The sequence below is a fragment of the Haliaeetus leucocephalus genome, unplaced genomic scaffold (assembly GCF_000737465.1).
Source record: "Haliaeetus leucocephalus isolate CR32 unplaced genomic scaffold, Haliaeetus_leucocephalus-4.0 Scaffold763, whole genome shotgun sequence".
Taxonomy (NCBI): Eukaryota; Metazoa; Chordata; class Aves; order Accipitriformes; family Accipitridae; genus Haliaeetus; species Haliaeetus leucocephalus.
In genome coordinates, this window is record NW_010973199.1 from 2,301,319 (window position 1) to 2,324,916 (window position 23,598).

The following is a 23,598-nucleotide window of genomic DNA, read 5'->3' on the forward strand; positions in this document are numbered from 1 at the left end:
TGCTCATTGTGGAGTGGGTCTCAGGCTATGTGAACTGGATTGCTTTTGGCTGAAATGAAAACAGAAGATGCTTTCCAGAAGGACATCTAGTCTTTAATCATTATTGTGTGTTCAGTCCACTGAACTACGTTAGAATTAGTTCAATATAACCTTCCTGTCCAGACTCTAATTTCAAATACTGACCAATGTGAACATCAAGTCCTCAGAGCCAACACCTTTGCTCCACAGATTGGCTCTGACTATTCCACGTTGCTTGTTAATGTAGCTATAAACTGAGTTGTCAGGATGGCTGGGTTTACGGAAGAATCCCATCTTTGCACCCACTTCCAGAGTTAAAATCCTACAATGCCAGAATTTTCTAAGATCTGCAAGCATCTTAAAGGGGCTCTCCAATTTCAAACACTGGCCAGTGTTTCCTGGGAATATATCTTCTCTTTCCTGTTGGATAGAAAATGAAATTAAAAACTCATGAGCAAGAATTCATAACATTTTCGTTAAAAGCTTTTTCAGAAATGTAGGTCGACCTAAATGTAACTGTGTGTTTTGTGTAAAAAAAGTAATCCAGACAAGACAGATGGTAAGATATAACTTGTATACCTTGTAAAATGCACCTTTAACAGCCATTCATTCTGGTTATTCTCTACACTGATTTAGAATTTTTTTATGCTTTAAGAGTCCATTCTTGTTCAAATCATTCCATCGCTAACAGCTAATAGTGTTTATATTCATAATTCATTAAAAAAAAACCCTCAAGTTTGTTTAGCCAACGAGTTCTCCAACATTCATAACCCTGTATTGCCATGATGGAAATTATATCTTGTGTAGTTTATGTGTCAGACATAGTACGAATATTTACCAGTGACCCTCAGAAATAGGAATTTATTATCAGTTGTTGCCACTGGGATGTGTAACCCGAGCCACTCTAATGTCTTGCCAGCCAGGAAGAGTTTTTAAGCATGTTTTTAGTCAATTAAAGCACCATCAAGACAAAAGTATACAAATTCATAAGTAGCTGTACAATAAAAGGATATTTTTTTCTTTTTGCTTTTATTAAGGTAGAAACTCTGAAAGACACAAAGGAATTCTGTGTACCTAAGTTGTGGATTCACAATACAGTAAATGTGACTTTAGGATGCTTAATGGCAGCTAAGAAACACTGTAGCCTTATGGTATTAAATGCTGATCTGGTATAAACTCACTGTGCTAGTTCAAATGAGTTAAAAAAAAAATGGACACCTTAGCTTTATCCTGTCAGGCTTTCTGCCAAATTAGATATTGCCTGTCCATGCCATTCTAAGTTTATGCTGGATGAGGTGTTGTGTACTCTCTTGGTGATTCTGTATTGTGTGCTATAATCTGGCAAATATGCAATACTGTTCTTTCTTGAGTCATCCCAAATTTATCCACAGATCTGGATTAATGACCATGGCCTCCTGTTGCCCCCATTATCATAGTATCTGACTAAATCACAGGCTTTGATGTATTTATTCTCCTAACAACACTGTGAAGGAGAATACGTCTTTGCTATCACACTGGTTTCATCATAACATGTTTTCTCTCTTGCCTAGTAGATGAAACAGTAGGGGTTATGCAGACTTTGAGAATTTCAGTGATTAAAACCAGGAGATAATAGAGGTGAATATTTTCTTAGAGTGTCAAGTGCTCTGCTAGGGCTCTGTTAAAGCTGTTTCATGCAACTGGGTTATTCTTCTGGTTTTTAGGAAGCTAATTACTTAAATTATTTCCTTTTAGATAGTCACCAGATGCTGCATTTTGTGTAATTATCACAGTCCTTGATATAAAATACAGTTAACTTCTGTAGGTTCAGGACCGATCCTAACGCCACTGAAGTCCTTGAGTGACTCTGGGGATTCAGAGAGCTGGTTGTATGAGCGAGTTTCTTGTCTCCTTGTTATTGTGTGGTCTCTCGTTTGCCCCTTTGAGTGGTGAATAACATCAAAGTCCTACACTGTGCAGAAGAGTGGACAGAGGAGACAAAGAGCATGGCTGCTTGTTGCTGCTTTATTCACCCTGCGCGGTGCTGTAACCGGTGCTCCAGCTCTCTGAGGAAGGCAAATGAGGCCGGCAATGTTACATTGTGATTTTCTCTCAAATCTGTTGAAAAATTGCTGGAAAAATAAACTGTTAAGGACAAAATTATCCCTCTTGATAAGCTGTCCTCATTCTGTCCTCCTCCAGAAGGAACTGAAAACATTCCTGACGTGAAGTTTTGCTACTGCTGTTGCACTTATAAATAAAGCCTCCAAATGAATCAAAAGTGCTAAGTACTTAATAGGCAAGAACAAGGCAAGTCCTTTGTCCTTGAGTGCTTACCACCTAACAAAGGAATGAAAGGTGGAGCATGGGAGCAACACAGAGTGATTCTGGTGCCCACAAGTAGCTCTTTGCTCCACGCACTGCTCTAGTTCCCTCAGCGTGACCTCTGGGAGAACACGGTTTTACTAAGGGTGGGCTAAGGAGAGCTGGCACCAAACTGAGTCATAATTTTAAGCAGGAAATGCTTTAAATCCATGAGTTTCCAATTCAGATTTTATTTGGAGGGCATGCGGGAAGAATAGATAAGTGGATGAAAAAAAGTATATTTTGTTAATGCGCTGCCATGGATAAATCTGGGATTTCCAAAGCAAGACTGCATTGTGTGCATCTGTTCTGTACTACAAAAAGATCCTTGGACTTCTTAAATCAGGAGGACCAAAGTAGTAGCCATGACATCTTTTCCCATTATTATTCAGAAAGCAGTATATACTCATTTTTATCTTCTAGAAGTGTAAACAAAACACTCTTGTGCATGTCAAGACTTAGAAAGTGGAAAGGTATAAAATATCCACATTCATGGAAGAGGTGGCATCACAGATCTTTTTTTTCTGGCACGCTTTGTTCTGCCAGAGCTGATGCAGGGAGATTTTAATCTATTTCTTTACTGTACCAGAAACTTGTCTGAAACTCACATAGCCTTATTTTGTAATTAAATGTTTGAGAACTACTGGTATTTGTATTTGCATGTAATTAACTTTTAAAGCACTGTGTAGAGGGCTTTTTGCTTTTAAACTAGCCTGTAGTCAATAAATATCTTTACAGATGTCAATTTGGTCAGCAGTAAAGAGGTAAATAGAAACTAATGACACTCATCAAGCCTGTGGCATGAATGATTTATTGGACACAATCATTTAACACTTTTATAAAGTCAATACAAGGGAAAGAAACAGGTTTCTTATTATGGTAAACTGTATTTGTAGTGTCAGCATGTAGTGATTTATGACAAACCTGTGGCCAGGATTAGGGTATTATAAATAGGGGAAAATAGAAGGCTCATTAATTTTTTATACCCACAGGTAGAAGACATGCAGTGGGCTAACAGGGAACACACTCATCCAGCATCTGTCTGCAGCCTGCCCTGTAAAGCTGGGGAAAGAAAGAAAACCGTGAAGGGAGTGCCCTGCTGCTGGCACTGTGAACGCTGCGAGGGGTACCATTACCAGGTGGATGAATTCAACTGTGAACTGTGCCCCATTAATAAGAGACCAAACGCCAACCGTACAGATTGCCAGCTTATCCCTATAATCAAACTGGAGTGGCATTCTCCTTGGGCCATTGTGCCCGTCTTCATAGCTATTCTTGGTATAATTGCCACCACCTTTGTGATTGTGACATTCGTCCGGTACAACGACACACCGATCGTCAGGGCCTCTGGACGGGAGCTCAGTTACGTGCTCTTGACTGGGATTTTTCTCTGTTACTCCATTACTTTTTTAATGATCGCGACTCCTGATACAGTGGTCTGCTCGTTTCGAAGGATCTTTTTAGGACTTGGCATGTGTTTCAGCTATGCTGCCTTGCTTACCAAAACAAACAGGATTCACAGAATATTTGAACAAGGTAAAAAGTCTGTCACAGCTCCCAAATTTATTAGTCCAGCTTCCCAGCTGGTGATCACTTTCAGCCTCATATCCATGCAGCTTATTGGAGTCTTCATCTGGTTTGCTATCGATCCACCACATACCATCGTAGACTATGGAGAGCAGAGGACACTTGAACCAGAAAATGCCAGGGGAGTTCTCAAATGTGACATTTCAGATCTTTCTCTCATTTGTTCCCTTGGATACAGTATTCTCTTGATGGTCACATGCACTGTTTATGCTATTAAAACAAGAGGGGTTCCAGAGACCTTCAACGAAGCCAAACCCATTGGATTTACCATGTACACAACCTGCATAATTTGGTTAGCTTTTATCCCAATCTTTTTTGGTACGGCCCAATCAGCAGAGAAGGTAAGTGATGATAAGTTTACAAATCGAATACTATCCTTTTTCTATTTTCATCTTGCAATATTTACAGCACTACAGTACACTTTCACTCTTACGAATGAGTAATTCTGAATGATAATTGCAAACAAACTCTCAGAATTCACAGATGATAAAATATATGATTCAAAAGGTAGGTTTCCTATATTTTAACAGAAGAAACTGAATGTGATTGTGGTGTGGCTGGCATAACAACACTGACATTTTCTCAATATATCCTTAAATGACGGTTTCTTCTAACGTTTATTATTACCCTTCAGTGATGCTCTTGCCTGTTACGGGAAGCACTATAAATCTTTGTTATCATCCACAGATCTGATAGAAATGGTTGCATTTCAAAAGTCTAAGAAGATCAACTTACATTTGTCAAAAATAATGAAGAAGAATGCCTGGGCAGAATGAAAAGAATTACTTTTCTCTCTGGTTGACACATATAACTTTTAAAAAAAAAAAATGAAGAATGAATGAAGTGTATGTAAAATCATATAAAGTGTAATTCACTAATTATTATCTCAGAGCAAAAAGAAAACATTTTCTTGATCTTTTAGTGAGAAATTAAATGTTGCATACTTGGATATCTGTTATTCCTTGTTCAATTGGCATGGGTCTTTCCTGATACCATAGTGAAAGTATGACTCCCAAGTCATAGTGAGCAGTACAAAACATGTCAGACAGTCAACTCTCCTCTCAGTTCTAATGGGAAGGCAGAGGAAAATGTCGACTGTGTGAGGTTTTACTCAGCTGATAGTGATGAAAGTGACAAGTTAGGTAGGAAAGAGCCATAATATCAGCATCGGTCTTAAAAACTGCAGATCTGCGAGATTTGGAAAATCTTAAAAATAGGAAATTAAAGTCATCAGTCTTTTACATAAACTCATTCCCCTTTTCTTCTAGTAGGTGTTTTTTATAATGTTTTAAAATATACATTTTAATTTAATTGGAAAAGTCAACGTGTCCACTTATAATTGCAAAGGTTTGGCATCTGTCTGGTTTAGAGAGCACTCTTACCCTCTTGCATGTTTAGATGGATTGTATTTAAATTCTGACTTTTTTGTATGTGTAGACTTAAGTCAGAAAAATACTTCATTGTATAAATGTGTGGTACTTTTTGGTTTAACAACTTGGGCCAGTCAGTTTTATAGCAAGTACCTATAACAAAAGAAATGTATTTCTGAGTATTGAAACACAGAAAATATTATTTGGCTGGCAACTCTGCAGTGAGTTTTGATTTACGCCATTGGGTCACCTTAGCTTGTAGTAAAGCATGACTTGGTTTTGACCTTTAAAGACAAGATTAATGAACACCTGTTTTGCATTTCTTTTATGAAACCGAAGACTGAACACACAAATTATACTAAATCACACGGCTTCTAACACTAAATTTCACTTGTTAGTTGCCTTTTTTTCTAAATGATTTGTTAGTCTTCGGGTAATGACTTTCAGGAGGAAAAAAAGAAATTAATATGCTAATACAGTAGCTCTGTAATTCAAATAATTCTTTTCACAGTGCTTCTACTTTTTGCTGCAAATAAAAACATGTTTCCACACAGAGTCTTATGGATATCATCATAATAGTTCACATATTCATACAATTAAATTGCTTACCTGAATAGGACAAAAATGTAATATCTTGGTGGATACATTTGTACATTGGCCGGAAAAACTCAAAGTTGCTTGTAGATTTCTCAGTTAATGCATAACACCAAAAGAAGCATTTTAAGAGCAAACTAATACATTATAGCATACTTTATTTGAAATTCGGTGTTATGATCTTTTTTGAGGATGAAAGAAATGAAAGAGAAAATTAACTTAAACAGACTTTTGTTATGTGCTTACTCACTTTGCAGTTGATTTTAGAATCCTGAAATTATTTTTTTTTATGGCTTGAGTTTGTTCAGAGAGAACAGAGCAATAAGCTGGGGAACTTAAAGTACTATTTAAAAGCAGTGGTTCCTTTTTTCAAATGTTGACAGTAATAAAATCTAACATAGCATTCATTACAAGCCAGGTGTACTTCCAACTAGCAATTCATTGAACTACTAGCTTTAGACACACTTCTGTTTGAATAAAGAGTAGTTAAAACTTCTCCAAAATTTTTTAAGGAACTTCTGTTTTCCTAAACATCAGTAGTGCTTACAACAATAGCAGAAGTCATTATGCATTTTTTGACACAGAGGTTAACTATTCCATGAACACAGATTAAGTAGAAAATGTATTGAGAAGCTTTTATTTTTATTTCACTGTCAAAATATTTCCACTGTTAAACAAAAAAATAGGACCATTAATGCGAAAAACAGGTGTCTAGGTCCAAAACTCATAGATCATCGTGGAAAGGTTACCTTTACTTTTAGTGGCCTTGGCGTCAATTCCCAAGAGTGTAAATACGCTAAGAGATTTTGGGTAGAACCTAGAGGAGTATAAGCCTGTACAGTTGGCACAAGTGCATAAATTGAGCGTTGGTGTCTGTCAAACTTCAAATATGTGTGATGAAGGGCATATAAATAAGCTTAAGTACTTCTCTGCAGACAGACTGTGAATCTTGCTGATACGTTCTTGCTGTGAAGCTCAGGATGGGAAACCTCTCTCTCCACTGTGCATATGAGGAACACTGGGTGTCTAGCTGGTTAATACAGCTGAGTTAAATGCCTGAATTTGCATGATGTGACACATCCATAAGAGAAAACACGGTAAAAGTTAAGGTAACTTGACAAGACTTGACAAGTGGGAATATGTTGATTTATAGTCTTGACATTTGTAACATGTTTAACAGTCCTTTATAACAGATGCTGTTTCTACTCATATATATTACCTCAGTTTATGTGTAAGTTTAAAACTAATAGAAAATTGAGAAAAGTACTATATAATATTCAAGAAATTAAAATTGTATGTATCTATGGCCAATTAACAAAAGGTTAAAATAACCTTGCGTAACCCAAGCTTGGTGGCTCTTATGGAAGTCCATGTTTATTGTTTGTCCTTAATCTCAAGCAGCAGAACATAAAACCCCTGTGCTATTAAACACACCATTTTTAGATTGTCATTCCTACAGATGTTTTGCAGAGAGCAATAAGAGCATTGACTTTAAGTCCTGTGTGATTTTTTTTTGGCCAATTCATGATTTTGCCTATTTATGATCAAGCCCGTTTTGATAGCTGCTATTTTACAAAAGGAACACACCACAGATTGTTAAATTATTCCAGTGTGTCATTGAACTGAATGAAAAATGTATCCCTACAACATAAAACGCCAATTTTCTAACACTTGCGTAAATGTCAGTGAGGTGCTTTAGAGGCAAAGGAGTGAAATTCTGTGAGAAAGCATTCTGTGAATATAGCCTTCATCTATGTCATGCACGTGAACATGGCAAAACACTGGAAGTACCGGGATCATCTGGAATAGAGATGGCTGAAATGTCATGAAGTCTGGAATGCCACAGAAAAAAGATTGAATTTAGCTGAGTGATTAAAACAGATGTTTGAGGAACATCTGGGTAAAATTAAGTTACAGCAGAAGACTGCACAAAAACCAGCTGAGGATAGATGGCTGTCTAAAGTATGTCCCTATTTGATAAACTGAACTTTTAAAATTTCCATCCTTTTACCCGTTTTGACAGGTGGATGAATCATGTTCATTCACAGATAATAAAGATATCATTTATTACATTAACCTGGAAATACTCTGTTTTGAATGAGAAGATGAATACTTGTTTCCCGTGTGAAAGAAAAGAGGTTGCACTTTCTGCTGAGGAAAAAGGACCATGGAAAACACTGAATGATTTCTTCCTTCTCCTCCCACCGGAAGCAATTGCAAGGTGTAATCTACCAAGGCAGATAAATTTTAACGTATTTCCAATTATGCTGACAAGTTTTATTTCTCTTTTCATAACTGCAATACAGGCAAAACAAGTTGTAATATATGGTAGAAATCTTCCCATAAATTATTATCCTGATGACCTTACTATTCCAGCTGTTTTCATCCTAGATATACTGATCATGTGGATCTTATGCTTATACCCAGCTGTTAGTAACATTAAAAGAAGCTAGAAACAATTCTAAGAGTATCCCAATATTAATGTGACTTGTAAACTACTGCTGTAGTTGTCAAGAGAAAGATATTCAGTTCTCAGTGGGAGAGGTAGTTCCATCAGTCTAGTCAGATATGTTCTTTAGCTTAAAGAAAAGAACTACTAATGACAATTCAGGTAAAGACCCTTTGCTTCCCCCACATTTCTAAAAAATTTATACAAATCGCCTTTTTTGTGTGTGTTTATGTTATGAATTCTTGGTTAAATATATTCCTGTGACTGTAAGAAAACAAAGCATCTTAATGATGCCTCAAGCTGTGTTAATGAAGCAGACTGCACTGAGCCTTTTCTTCACCTCAAAGCATTCTCTTCTAATCCTGATCATATTCAGAGATCTAGCTCTGCGGGTAGTCCATGCACTACACATCACAGGAAAAAGTCCAGAAAGACAATTTATCATGTTAGTATTTCTTCCATTTTATGAATAATGTTTGGCTTGATTGAACTAGAATCTTTAGTGCCAACACTGTGCATAGCATGAGGATTAATCTGAGGGATATTTGGAACAGTTTCTGATTTTCATTATTACAGGATACAAAGTTAGAAGACTGCTGAAGCAATACTTCCCACATTCAGCAGTTCATCATTGTTCAAAACTCAATTTCTGTGCTATTTTTTTCATAATCTTTGGAATATGGGACAACCTGCAGGTTTCTAACAAAATTATCAGTACTTGAATTTTTGCATGTTTTGGAACACAGAAAATCAGTAAAATTCACCAGATTGTCTGATAGAAATATCCCCCCCTCTCACTGGAAATTGTATGTAAGAAAGGGGAAGCTTTTAATAATGTTTTCTCATTTCATGTTTTTCAAAACATAAATATTTCATGAGCTAAATTATTTCTAAATTTGATAATTTCCTAGGATTTGTGACCTAATCCTTAGGAGAAATTAGGACTTTGTTGTTCTGTTGTAGAAGCAGAGTGGCAAAAAAGACGTGAACAAGAGTACAACTGGATTGCAATTTATTGCCCAATCTTCCTCTGCTCCCTTTCCCTCTGTAAGGGAAATTCCTCATTCCTTGCTTATTCCTGAGACAGCGTGTTTCCCTCTAGCTGGTGAAGATATTCAGTGCAGTGCAGGTCGTGGACATTGCTGGGTCCACCCATTGGATGAACAAAAAACGGTTGCATCAGCCCCACAAACCTGTTCTTTTCTCCCCAACTTTCCATGAGCTGGTGCAAGAGGACAGAGCAGTAGTCATACTTCTCCAGTGTGGCTGCGTAAACTGCAAAAGGTACCCCTAGTGAGAAACCGGTTAAATATAGAGATCCTCTTTTCTTTCAAAAGTCACTTTGGGGGAACCCATTCCAAAAGTTGTTTCTTAGGAAAAGCTCCTCTGTTCCCACTAGAATCACAAGTGAAAATGATGAAACAAGTTTATTAGGTAGTAAGGGAAACAAAAATGATAGCCTGGGTAATTTAAAATATTGTGGGCATTTAGAAAGCTTTTTTCCAGTTTGAACCTTTTCTGTCTTTTTGAGTTTAAATTGGATTTTGGAAGCAGAGGAGTTTTGATATAGAAAGAGCATAATTTCATAACTTTTAAACTGTTCCCACTTTCTTAAAGTGAAAAATGTCTGAACTGACTGGTAACTGTAATGCCAGACTTGCATTTAAAGAAACATTTATCAAAACATTTCTGACCAGCTTTCAGGCCAAGTACTGAATTTCTTAGAAATGAAACTATACTATAGTGTAATTATCTAAACCGCATTAGATTAACTAAGAAATCAGAAGGGATTACTGTAGTCAGTCTTTTGTGCCAAAAGGTGTCTTGAGCTCTCTGTTCACTTAGATGTTGTTCAGGCTCATTTTGATAATTTAAGATCATAGCATTCTTTGTGGGGTAGTCATCTGCTCCCTTGTTTAGCTGCTTTTCTCCAGAAGTGAATGACTAGAGGAAAAAGAGGTAAGGCTCCCAAGTTCTTTCAAGTTGTTTTGAGGTGAAATGCATCTGCAAAGCTTTGCTGAAACCCCCTTGGACTGAAGAGAAAAGGTCCCTCTGCTTCTGCCTGTTCATGATGTGTAGGTGTGACCTGCCTGGTAAAGTGCATGAAAGCTAGGGGGAAGGTTTCTTTCAGACTCTGCTACCCAGTCAATGAAATCTTATGGAGGGCTGAATGCAGCTACTTTTAAAAATCCTAGCCCCTGTTTAGATTTTTTTATTCAGCATAGTGTGTGCCCAGATTTCAGCAAGTGTTCTTCTTGCTGAATGAAAGACTTTGTGCAAAGCTAATGCATACGTAATTTTAAAGACTCGACTTTATTGTTTTAAGATATGCCTACAGTCTTTAGGTTGCAATTTTATTTCTCTTTTTACTTTTACATTAATTAAGCCACTAGCATTTTAAGTATGTACACTGAGCACTGATTTTCATTGTAAGTTTATTAGGAGGTACCAGGAAGAGAGAAAATGCCAGCTTCTCTAAGAATTGGATTATTTAATGAGATATAAAGCCATTTTTTTCAGTTCAGTGAAATGCTCGTGTGTGCACCTGAAGGTTGTATACCCTGTTCTTTTCTGCATGGTTGCATGTCTGTTCCAGTATGAGCATGGAGCTGGCGTACCTAGTTGTGTACACTGTAGAGATATGCACCTGTCACATAATGGAAAACACCAGCGTTTTGCTTGTCTGACATGTTTGCTTCTGGCCCTGTGATGAGTGATAGCTTCTTTCCCAAAGACAGGAAAGAGCTGCCAGAAAAATTAAATTTGCCTGTGATCTGCTTCCTATTCCATCTTGAGGAACGTCAGAGAGTTGGTAACAGGTATATGAAGAAGGAATGCGTGCTAGAGAACTTTAAATAGACCTTTTTGGCTGCTTGCTGGTTTCTGTGATAAGTAGCTAATTCTAACTGAGAAGCAGAAACTATTCTGTGAAGCACAGATAGCTAAATAACTCTGCCATCTCCATCTACTTTAGAAAAGAATAATCAGTAATCACACATGGCAGTTTGTGAAAGCCCACAAATGTTTCATAGAGATAATCTGGAAAAAAAAATATGCCTTATCTACTGTATTTCTAGAAATCAGCTTCACCTCACAAAAATGTTGATCTTTTGGCTCTGATTTGTTCATTGCCAAAAATACGGTTGTCTTCAACAAGTGCAGTTAAACAGAAAGCCTTCCAGTTGTATTAGATGATATTTGCACATTAGGAGCTTGCTCTTTGGTATTAAGATGCTATAAACTGCTTCATGCCCTTATGGTCAAGCACTGGCAACTGGTGCCCAGCCACACTGCATCTGAAGAGGACCACAGGCAGTTTAACAGTTCATTAAAAGCAAGCATACTTCTTTTGACCAATTGCAAGCTTCTTTGTATGCAACAAGAGCAGATTTGGGTATTCAAGGGGTGCACATAAAGTGTTGCATCATGGGATCTTATAAAAAAAACGGATTGAGACAAATGCAGCTCCTGCATCTTGTTTTGTATTCAATACCATCCATTATTCTGCATTCAAAATGAAGGGATACATAGCAATTTTTGGACCCAGATGCCTAATAAAAAGTTCATCCTCACAGAAGTTCATGAGCCTACAAACACATTCAGGTTTCCATTTCAGACTGAAATCTGATCTCCCACTGCTGCCCTGTGGCCTGACAGGACCCTGTTCTTTTCAGCTATCACTTCAGAACAATGAAGTGACTTGCATTTTATAAAATCTTAGGTTCCTAGGGTGTTAGAAAGGCTGATTTAATTTGGATGAAGCAAAACTAGTGGTGTCGTGGTTTAACCCAAGCCAGCAACTAAGCACCACACAGCCACTCACTCACGTTGTCCCCCCCGCAGTGGGATGGGGGAGAGAATCAGAAGGAAAAAGGTAAAACTCGTGGGTTGAGATAAGAACAGTTTAATAGAACAGAAAGGAAGAAACTAATAATGATTATAATAACAATAATAAAATGACAATAATAATAATAAAAGTATTGGAATATACAAAACAAGTGCACAATGCAATTGCTCACCACTCACTGACCGATGCCCAGTTAGTTCCTGAGCAGCGATCCCCCCAGCCCCACTCCCCCCAGTTTATATACTGGGCATGACGTCACATGGTATGGAATACCCCTTTGGCCACTTTGGGTCAGCTGCCCTGGCTGTGTCCCCTCCCAACTTCTTGTGCCCATCCAGCCTTCTTGCCGGCTGGGCATGAGAAGCTGAAAAATCCTTGACTTGGTCTAAACACTACTTAGCAACAACTGAAAACATCAGTGTGTTATCAACATTCTTCCGGTACTAAATCCAAAACATAACACTATACCAGCTACTAGGAAGAAAATTAACTCTATCCCAGCTGAAACCAGGACAAGTGGTAACACAAACTGTATAGGAAGTATATGTAAGCAAATTTATCACTTACTGAAAAATGGAATTGAATATGTTTGTAAATACACAGGAAGAGGGATTTTTTTTTTTCAGTTAAGAATTATATGATAAACCCACATACTGGGAAAAAAATATATCTATGGGTAATAGAAAGTTAATTCCAGCTGTCTTTTACACTTTTGTTAAGAAAAATAGAAAACCTTCAAATAGAACACTGTTTAGAAACTGGGTTGGAACTCTTTCTGGGATGGTCTTGTGAGACTTCTTGTACTTGCTAGCTCCTGCCAGATTGGAAGCAGTACAAAAAAATAGCCTCTGTTGTAGCTTTAAAAATGCTTTTACCTTACTGAAAACAAGTAAACACATGTATGAAAGACAGAAGAAACAAATTAAAAAGGCTTTTAGCTTAGCTTTGAGTAGATATTCAGCTTCTTGTCTTTCTTTTCTACTACAATAATTTCAATTTTGCATAGGTTTCATAACACTATCAAGATTTTGATCTTACAAGTATGATGAAATGCTGTGGACTGGTAAATTGTGATGCATAGGCTGAGCCTTAATAAGAATGCATGTGCAAGATCATCACACACCACATCTGGAATTTGACTCATGATCAGCAGCTAATCAAAGCCATATTACCCTCTATTTCCTTTAGAGTAATAACATTTTCAAAGACAATTATGGTGACTCAACTAAAGTGTTAGTTATGTAAAGCACAGTAAGTTGATATGTGTTTCAGCCCCTCGTGACCATTCTGTTGTTTAAGAATTGTAATAGTTTGTGTAGCTGAGAATATGCCAATACATTGGACATTCAATAAAAATACAAGATCCAGACCAAAAATTTAATTCAATATAAGCCCAGTAAAATTTGTAACAGAATTGGTAAATACAATAAAATTCTTAAATTTGGGGACAGTGAATGTTAAATTCCTATCTCAGAAAAATGGAAGTACCAGGAACCAGAAAATGTTGGAAGTCTGATTTCACACAGACTAGTGAGCTTTATGCTTACTCTTAAAAAGCAAAACTAAATCTATTACAGGAATAAATCTTTAATTGGATTGTTAACACTGAATATGCATGTAAGCATGTCTGTACAAATACTTCATTTTATATAACTGTAAGATCTTTCTTGCATGAAACCAGAATAATCAATTTAAAAGGCCCAGCAAAAGCAATACTTTCAATACATATATGACCACCTTGTACAAAACAAAGACTTCAATTGGTCATATACATCTATTTTTCTGAAAGCCTATTTTTCTCAGTTTATAGTGAAGCTTCTTAACAAGAGATAAAATGAAAACAGAGAGAACCATACAAGCTAAGCCAAGAGGGTCAGAATTTAACAGTAGCAGTATGTTATCTTTTTTCCTAGTAATCCAGCTAAAAATGGATTAGTTATGAAATATCTTCTTAACTTCACACATGCATTTTCAGTATGTACATATAGTTTGAATTTTTCTCTTCCTAAAACGGTGCTTTGCAGACTTGAGAGTAATTTCATAATTAGTCAGTTTACCAGAAACATGACCCTAGTAGAATGGTCAAATGATAGTTTTCATGGTGATTATCAAGGTCATGTTTACTTGACATTGTGAAACATATGGATGGGATTAAAGTGATGTTATCAGGCTCATTGATAAACTGATGACACAGCAAGTGGATAAATCTGGTTTTTACAGAAAACATCCTCCTGTCTGCCACAGTACAAAAGAACAGTTGAACAATGAAAGGAAGAAAGGCACTGGACTTGATTGTCCTTTTTTTAACTCCACTGAACTCAGATGGAATAACAGCAGGTATTCACAGGTATTGTGAATGCTATTCAAACAGGTACTGCACAGCATTTCCCGATTACAAAACAGCAAGGTCAGAAGGAGATTAGAAGAGAAACAGGGAACTTAAAAGACAGTGTTCAATAGCAAACATAGGAAAAGATTTTTAGCTCTGAAGCTGAGGAACAGATGACATTTTGCAAGTGTCTTTTCTAGTAAGCTAGCACTTGTAATTGAGTGAGGTATAGCAGAAGAGCTCACAGCAGGCAAAGCATCTATCTCCTAATCTAGTCATCAAAAAGACCCAGGCAAACCAACGTGGCATGATACAGAAATTGGTCCCAAAGCCCCGAACTGCTTTTCAAACAGTCTCTGTAAGGGAATTGTTTGCACCATATGTTTTCCTTAAGAGCTGATGTACTCAAATGGTGCTGTAGAGAGAGAAGTCCTACACATACAATGCAAATTATGGTACAGTCTGAAGCAGCTTCCTCCAGAACACATCACCTTCTATCCCTTTGAGCCATCACAGTGCATAAAATTTTATTGACCTACAAAGATCATGTATCTCCATCAAGGCTTCCAGATTTCCAAGTTGGAAATTTCTCTGTTATTCCCTCTGCACTATTTGCCTTGTTAATGAGGCTTGTAATTTCTTCGTTTCTAACCACCACCAAAGCCATAACCTTTGTCCTTATCAACCTTCATTTTTTTGCTGTTTATGTCCTTCTCTCTTGTTTCCCTGTTAGCTTACTTTATAATTTGTCCAGGATAGAACAGTCATTCCAGCCAGTGCCACTTTTATTCCACAATATCCAGAATACTAGTTCTTTTCTGTATGACTTAGTACTTAGACCCTACACTTCTCCCCATGTCTCTTCCTCTTCTCCCTCACTGACATTGACCTTGGCTTTTTGTTACTGGTGTTTGTTACTTTCACTCTTAAATTTAGCAAAATTTTATGACTCCTGTACACAAACACTTTCTTCCTTTCTCTTTTTCTTTCCTTCCTTCTTTCCTTCCTTCCTTCTTTCCTTCCTTCCTTCCTTCCTTTCTTTCTTCCTCTTTCTTCCTTTCTTCCTTTCTTTCCATCTGACTACATCCAGCATTCTCAAATCTATCCAAGTTTTAGTTCCTTTGTTTAGTGCTCCATTTCTGAAAGGTTCAGGTAAAGCCACAATCCAGTTCAAGTGAGTGGGAGTTTTGCCAATGATGTCAAGAAACCTTTGATGTCACTGCTCCAACTGCTGTTAACTCTTCCTTTAATCCTTCCTCTGTATGCATCCTATCTATTTTCCAAGCTGCTAGAAGCTTTTCTAAAGGGACCTGTGTAAGTTAGAATTTTGCACATCTCCATTATACAGTATAATTGGGGAATCTGACACTGTATTTTTCATCGTTTATCTTAAATAAATGTCATATATGACTTGGCTTCATCTTGAGCTGCCTGTCCTATACTTTTCTGTAGTTTTAATAAACAGCCCTGTGTGTGTTTGAATTCTCCTGTATACCAAGAGAATGGTATAAAAATACATTGCAGGCAGGTCTGATTTTCTAAACATCCAAACCAGGAGAAATTCTAAATACATAATGTCCTTAAACAGTGTCATACATGGTTTTACTGCTACACTAGAAGCTTGTAAGCAAGAAGGGCGCATAGATGTAGGAAGGAGAAATACGTGGCATGCTTCCTCCTGTCTCCTAGGCAGGGATGTAACAAGCAGATCTTGTTGACTCCCTGTTTCCTTTTTGGCTTTTCTCTTTCTACCTGTGTAGCTCTGTATGGTACTTGGGTGCGTTTCATGCTAGACTGTGGGCTAGAGGGAAGCACTGTCAGCTGGCATTGCTCCAGCTGTGCTTGCTTTGAGAAGGTAGTTCAGAGCCAGGCATTTTAATATCACAGCCAGGCGTTTTAGTATTTGGCTATATCCATTTTCTCTCAAGGTCACCAGAATATACAAGGAAATGGCAAAACTGCAGTTGAACAGGCCTATTCTGTATGACATAAGTTAATGTCATTTCTATACCTGTCTGCTGGAAAAAGTTCTTTGTATTTCAAAACACTGACAGTGGGCTGAAGATCTACTCTGGATAGATTTTTTTTTTTAATTGCAACAAAGAGATTTTTAAGTGCTGTCAGTGTCATCTTACAGAATGTACTAGTACCTGGCAGAACGCTGTTTGACTATAAGGCTAATTAATAATTTCTGTCTCCTATACATGACTGAAATAAACGCTTTGGTAAAATTATGCTAGACTTTTTATCTACAGAATGAGAAGGATTAACCCTGATTTTAATTGTGTCATGTGAATACTAACACAAGCTCTTTGGGCCTTTTTGCCCATGGATGAATACTCGTATTCCTTTTAATGTTAAAGCTGTTGTGCACCCACATTGACGGAAGACTAGACCCCTATGGTTGCAAAATGAAACCATGGGCACCCCTCCAACACATGTAATGCCTCAGAGTCAATGCTAAGACCTATTTTTACTGCAGTTAGCACTACCATGCTGTTTAAAATGACAGAGTACAGGCAAGTAACTTAGATCTAACCTGTCAGGTTAGCCAGCAGTGATGTGTTTCAGAGCACCAGTGCGCTTGTTTTCTCTGTGCTTTTTTTCTTACTTATTCTTACTTTTCAGCTCTGGTAAACAGTACTCCCTTCCTCCTACAAAGCCGTCCACTTGGGTGAAGGATATTTCACAGAGGCCCCACACTCTACGCCTTATTGACTGCTCGTTGAAATTACTTTTTCCTTATATTCACAGTTCATCTCTCTCTCTGGTTTTTTTTCCTTAACCAAGGCCTCTTTCACTTATTTTGAAGAATCATATGTTCTTTCCTTAAGAGGTTTAAGTGTACATGTTTTCTTATTCAGATGATGACAGCATTTAGCTCACAATCTAATTAAAGCATGTAATATCTGTGTTAAAAGGGGAAAAGAAAAGAAAACACTCTGTTGCTTCCTAAAAGCTTAAAGTACTTAGATTTGTCAAAGAAAACAGAAAACGTTGCTGCTTTGTACATAGATTGTGATTATTTTTCACAGCATGAGAGAGTGCCAGGTCAGTGGTCTTCACCTCTGTTCCCAGTATTTCTACAAGTCCAGGCCTGAAGGTCTAATTTCAAATTTCAGTTTAATTAAAGTTTTCTGTGTGGATTTAAGGTATGTTAAGCCACTTGCTTGAGTTTAAGAGTGGGTTAATCCATGTGTTTGAAGACATACTTGCATACCCAAGGCATGCAGGGGAGTTAGCAAACATTACTTACAGCTACATTTGATTCCATGAGCAGACCAGCCGTTACTACATGGTCATCAGTGCTGTACAACAAGAGCTGGAATTGACTAGACTAGACTAGAGTAGGCTAGATTAGAATATTCCAGTTGGAAGGGACCTACAATGAACATTTAGTCCAACTGCCTGACTGCTTCAGGGCCAAATTCAAACATACGCTTCTGGAGCTTCAGCAAGATATTGTCATTGTTTTGGTATCATGAAATCCAGTGGAACAGGTCAGCACATCAACTAAAAAGATTTAATTCATTAGTTAGAAGTATGGAATTCCTTTTAGACATTTCAAAGGAGGAAAAAAGCCACATCTATTGTACTAGATTATTTGATGAAGCCACATCAGATACTTTGATTTTCCTGTGAGAGAGTGAACTGCTTTCAGTTAATTTTTACAGTAAATGAATTTCCATTTTCCTCAGAATAAAATCTATACAAGTTGACAAAGATACAAAAGAAAACCCTCTGTAAATGTGGTGTTTTCATAATTGAAGCTTGTGTGCAACCTTAATTTTGGCACTCTGGGACACATAGATTCTGTAGCTCCTGAAGTAGTTGTACCAGAGTGCGAGGGAAAGAGCAGAAGATATCAGTTTGTGTCCTTTCTTGAGTATACAAGCTATTTAAGCTAACATACTGGATATGAAAAATGCCCAAATGGAACACAACAGGACAAGAGAAAGGATTGACTAGCTGCATAGAGTGATCATATACTATAAATTCTGAAGGGAGTGGGTAATGTGTGCACGATCTCTTATGACACACTGATGACAGAAACATAAGCTTATTATGGCTTTGGATGATCCATTTTCCCTAAGAGAAAAGATTGTCCTATGCTGTAGGAGGGTGCTGTTTTCCAGTGAACTCATATTAGTAAGTATGGCTCCTTGCAAAACAGGATAGATAGAACATATGACTCAGGTTGATCAGAGAAGCTACCTCTACACAGCGCTTTGAGCAGCTTGAAGTACCTTTGAGAGGAGCACTCAGGGAAAAGACCAGGAGACATTGCTTCTGAGTGTGGACCTCAGTGTGTCCCTACAGCACGTTCAGTCGCTGCCATATGTCTCTGCAGTTGCAGCACTGTTAAGTGACCAATGAAGACTTCATACAGCTATGTTGCTTGCTGCAAGGTCAGGTGGAATTTAATTTTCTGAACTTGGGATACCTTTTATAGAAATAGGGGTGTCTGAAGATGAACTACAGATCTCCACCACTGGTAATGTGGAAGAGCAAACCTGAATTAGTGAGCATAGCAGGCCTAAGTCCTACCGTCCCTTTTTATGATTAGTATAAAACTGTCCACAGTGGGACTCGAAGGTGGCGAACAACTTTTCTGGGGAATGTTGTGTCCTCTGGGGTGCAGAGTACTCTGAAATAGCATGGTGTTGATCACTTGGGTTAGATAGCTGAACTTTGTTTAAGACGTTGTCCAATTACTAGTGTGAAACCTTTGTAGAGAAATAATAAATAAAAAATGGGAAAAAAATCATCAACAAAAAAAGAAATTAAAAAAACAAGGAAGATCTCAGATATACAAGACTTATTGGCTACATCTTTAGTGCTGAACAAAACAGGAATAGAAACCACAATGGCTACAACCATACAACAGGGCACTTCTTAAAAATATCTGTCTTCTGGATCCCATGTGGTGCGTCTATGGACCCGAGACATAATTGTTACTTTTTTTGTACATTTTTTTTCAGTTCAAAGTGACTGAAATAATTTGAGGGCATATAGCATATGAGAGAACTTTTTGTAACAGAAATCTCAGCATGTAATATGGGTCCTTTACCATGAGAGCATGTAGAATTTGTGAATTCATTTCCTGCTCGGCTAGTAACAGTACAAAATGGAGAGAGGCATCTTTGTCAAAGCTTTGTCCATACTGCCTTTGGAAATCATCATTGGTTTTATCCCTGAACTACTCCTGATCATTGTCTCTGAGAATGATACTCTGTAAAGGAGCTAATTGTGCCAAGGAACCTACTAGCAAGAGACCAATTAAGAAAAAAGAAAGCTGGGATTCTAGTTTCAGTGAATCTTGAATTGTTCACTCATATAGAAAAGTTCCATATGAAAGTATGGTAAAACATAATTCCAGGATGCTCTGTAGCAAGATTATGAAGCTACTATTCTGGGACGTATGAGCCAAAGTCCCTCCATTCTCAGGAACAGTTACGAGGTTAAACAACAATATCTAACAACAGTTATGAGCTAAAAGAATGCCACCATCTGTTCTGTCTCTGATATCTCTATTTGATTTAATTTGCTTTTCTTTCAAGGGCCTGAAAATAAAATATATGATTCAGTGATAAATAAAATATTCATTAATAAAAAATGTTGTACATTATTGACTTTTTTTTTTCTATGAGCAAAACCAAAATAAATGCATTTGGTTCAATCTCAACCAATTTTTAAATGATGGCTTATTTACCAAACCAGAGGAAAAAAACATGTCATTGATTTAACTTCACTATCTTATGCCCTTGCTTCATGGCAGTGCTGTACACACTGTTCTACAGTAGCCTTAGGGGAAGCACAGCCTTCGGCTACAATTACTTGTAAATGGAAAGTGATTACTAACATAGAAAAAATGCACAGTTCCTTTCCCACGAGATGAAGGATATCTCAGAATATCTCCACTGAAATTATTGTTGTCCTTGAATCTGCTAGTGACATTAAAAAGTATGACAATAGTCTTTTTTATTGGTGATTCCGTGCAGAATTCAGTGCAGTCCTCCCCAAATACACTGGCAGCCAAGGCAGCCACTTGTTGGCCCCAACTCTGCCTGACAGTTGCAAGTAGTTATACACCTACATCGCCAAACAGATATAGCTTCATGATCAAAAGTCCAGATGTACCTGAATATAAAATACAGAATGGGTCCCCAGGTGTAGTGAACTTTGTAGGGTTTCTACTGTGGTAGGAATTTTTGTCTATCCAAGGGATAAGTATTTTATAATATACATAGCACCTGAAAGCAGAGGAGTGAGAGGCTAGACTCTGAGTGCCAATACCCATCACCATGATCATTTATACACCCACAAAAGTATGGAGGTACGTCCCCAAAAACCTAATATTTTTGCAGATACAGAGAGAGGCCTGCACACAGATCTGTCAGAGACCAAGAATCTAACAGTATTCAAAAGGAATTAGATGATAAGGATAGCTAATGCTTGAAACAATTTTGTAAGGGGATAAAATATCATACTTAATGGTTGAGTACAGTCTCTAATGATTAATTATGAAGATAAGAACTTCATGAGAGTAGATTTTCCTGCAACTAGGTCTCTTTTATACCTTTCTCTAAAGCACCTCACTTTGGCCACACTCTAAGACAGGATATTTGACCACATGGATCACGCTTCTAATCTGGTAACTTCTACATTCTTAAACATTTAGAAAATTTTCATTTTATATTATATATTTTTAAAAATAAAATAGCTATTTGTAGTAGAAGTGTATAGAACCGGGTGGGGGGTTTTTTTGTCACCAGTTTTTCCTTCTTAGTAGTTTACCTTTATATGGCACTTTTCTTAGTGTTTCTGAGCTCCTGAAAATCTTTTGTGATGTTCAGGCTTTTTAATTTTGTTCCCCATCTGGTTTTTTTTGCAGCTCTGCTTTATGTGAGAGATCTGGTCAGTCATTCTGTGCAAAACATAAGATAGTAAAACCAAACATCCTCCCCCCCATCTTTAGGTAGCTGTGGTTATGAAAAAGAAGAACATTCCTTCATTTAGAATCATGTTTTCATTTCTTCATGTCTTCATCCTGGAAAGTTTGAAATCTGTATTCTCTGCAGCTAACTAAATGTGCTTCTGCAAACATGCTGTGATTTTCCACTTGCATAGCAAGAGTATACTTTTTAAGTGGAGACACCAAATGCTTGTTTCACTCAATTATTTGTGATTACTCCAAGATGCTTTCATCTGATAATGCAAACCATGGTGTTTAATAACTTTCAAATACATAATGTATGACTTTTCATCCTAGTGGAGGCTTTTAGGTTTTATGCAGTTGGTGAAATTTCCTAATCTGACATAATTGTTGTGGCACCAACAGTTTAAAAAGTACCTCTTCTTTTAAGACAAGGCTTCTAATCTACAGGGTGCATGTTCTGATGGGAAAATACTGTGTGGCTGGTGGAAAGACTGCTTAGTTACTGCTTTGGAAGTAAAATGGGGACAGGTGACCTCCCTCACTTGACCTTTCGTCTGGACGTGTCTACCTCACAGCGTCTGGCTGCATCCTGACACTGCATCAAGATGGCCTGGGTGCTCAGCACGTGGAGTATTTGTAGTCACCCCACAAGCAGAACATAACATGTGCATCGATGGCTAACCGAACGGCATAATGTTTTGGAGCAAACTAGGGCTTATTTTGTAGTGTAATTTATGAGCACTCCAATGGAGTAGGAATAGATTGCATTGCCATGTTCACCGGTCGATTAAAACTCTTTGCAGTTACATGTTTTACACATTTATATAGTTGTGTTTCAGGGGATGGAAGTTCTCTCATAACTAAAGCACTTTTAAATTGACTTTGTAGAACATTTCCACTTAAATTCTAGTAAATGGACAAGCCTTTTTTAAAAAAAAAATTAAAATGTATAATTACTGTAAAAAAACAGGTTGCAGTATATTTCAATAAAAAAGGTAAATGAGATGAGGTAAAAAAATATCTGCTTACTGGTCACATGGGTATTTGTACAGAGTTGGCATATAGAGCTCAATGAATAAAGGAATACACAATCTTAATGCAAGGGAGATGGACAATTCAGTTTCCTTATGCCAATATTTGTTCTCCAGACAGATAAGTTGGGATTTATTTGACAGTATGCAGACATGTAGTATATGTGAACCCAGTCACCCTAGGCTTCTAGTCTGTACGCTGAATCCCAAACCCATGGTCTTACTAGATACTGCATTTAGAATAATCATAGAACTCTCAGTGTCCACCTGTCAATGACTTGTCTGTCATCTTTCACATTTACAAATGCAGTATTTATGAAACATTGTGTCTCTGAACATGTAATACATGGAAGCTTTCAAATATAAAAATGAATGTTTCTGTAGCACAGAAGCTAGTCTTTTATATGTGCTAAAATGGTTAATACATAGTAATTACCTAGGAATTTTTAAAAAACTAATAAAATAAATGGAGTCCTTACACTCATAGCACTTCAGTGGTCTGAAATGGTGAGTTTTAAGCAAACAAACATTTACTCTATCATACAATAATTTTACTAAATAGCTACATCAATTTTTCAACTTTTGCCAGCCATAAGCATCAATCCTGTAGCTTCTACTTTTTATAGAGAACATTACTGTGGTTGATAAATTCTTTCTCAGAGGAAGTGGAATGCATTTTACATGAAAGAAAGAGCATTAAAGAGTATTTGAATCTTTCCTCTTTTTGATTATCAGAAGGCATATGATTTGATATGACTTCCAGAAGACATGCATGTCTCTGATATTCTATATTACTTTGCTATCATAAGATAAGTTCTTTGGTAGTTTATCCCACACACAGTTTCAGTCAATCATATTTTCACACATATAATCTGTCCCTTTAAAATCCTGGTTTTATTGGCAGATCCTTTAACAACCTGTAACTTCTGGTAGTCTATAGCTGTGAGTTATCTTTGAATTTTAGTATTGAAAAGAAAGGAAAATGAAAAATGTATGAAAATGGTGGAAGAACTGTCGTGGCAGAACTATGAGTAAGCTTTGGGAAAACACTGGCAGGATACTTTGTTGGCAGAGGGGGAGCATGGAGGTA

At 37.2% G+C, this 23,598-nt stretch overlaps 1 protein-coding gene across 1 annotated transcript in view; it reads left to right on the forward strand.

The window, feature by feature from the left end:
* Positions 1–23,598, forward strand: part of GRM8 (glutamate receptor, metabotropic 8) — a 348,222-nt gene that overhangs the window by 296,739 nt on the left and 27,885 nt on the right. The window contains exon 8 of the mRNA XM_010581289.1: positions 3,354–4,289. Within this exon, the coding sequence (XP_010579591.1) occupies positions 3,354–4,289 (936 nt within the window). The remainder of the gene's footprint in view (positions 1–3,353; positions 4,290–23,598) is intronic.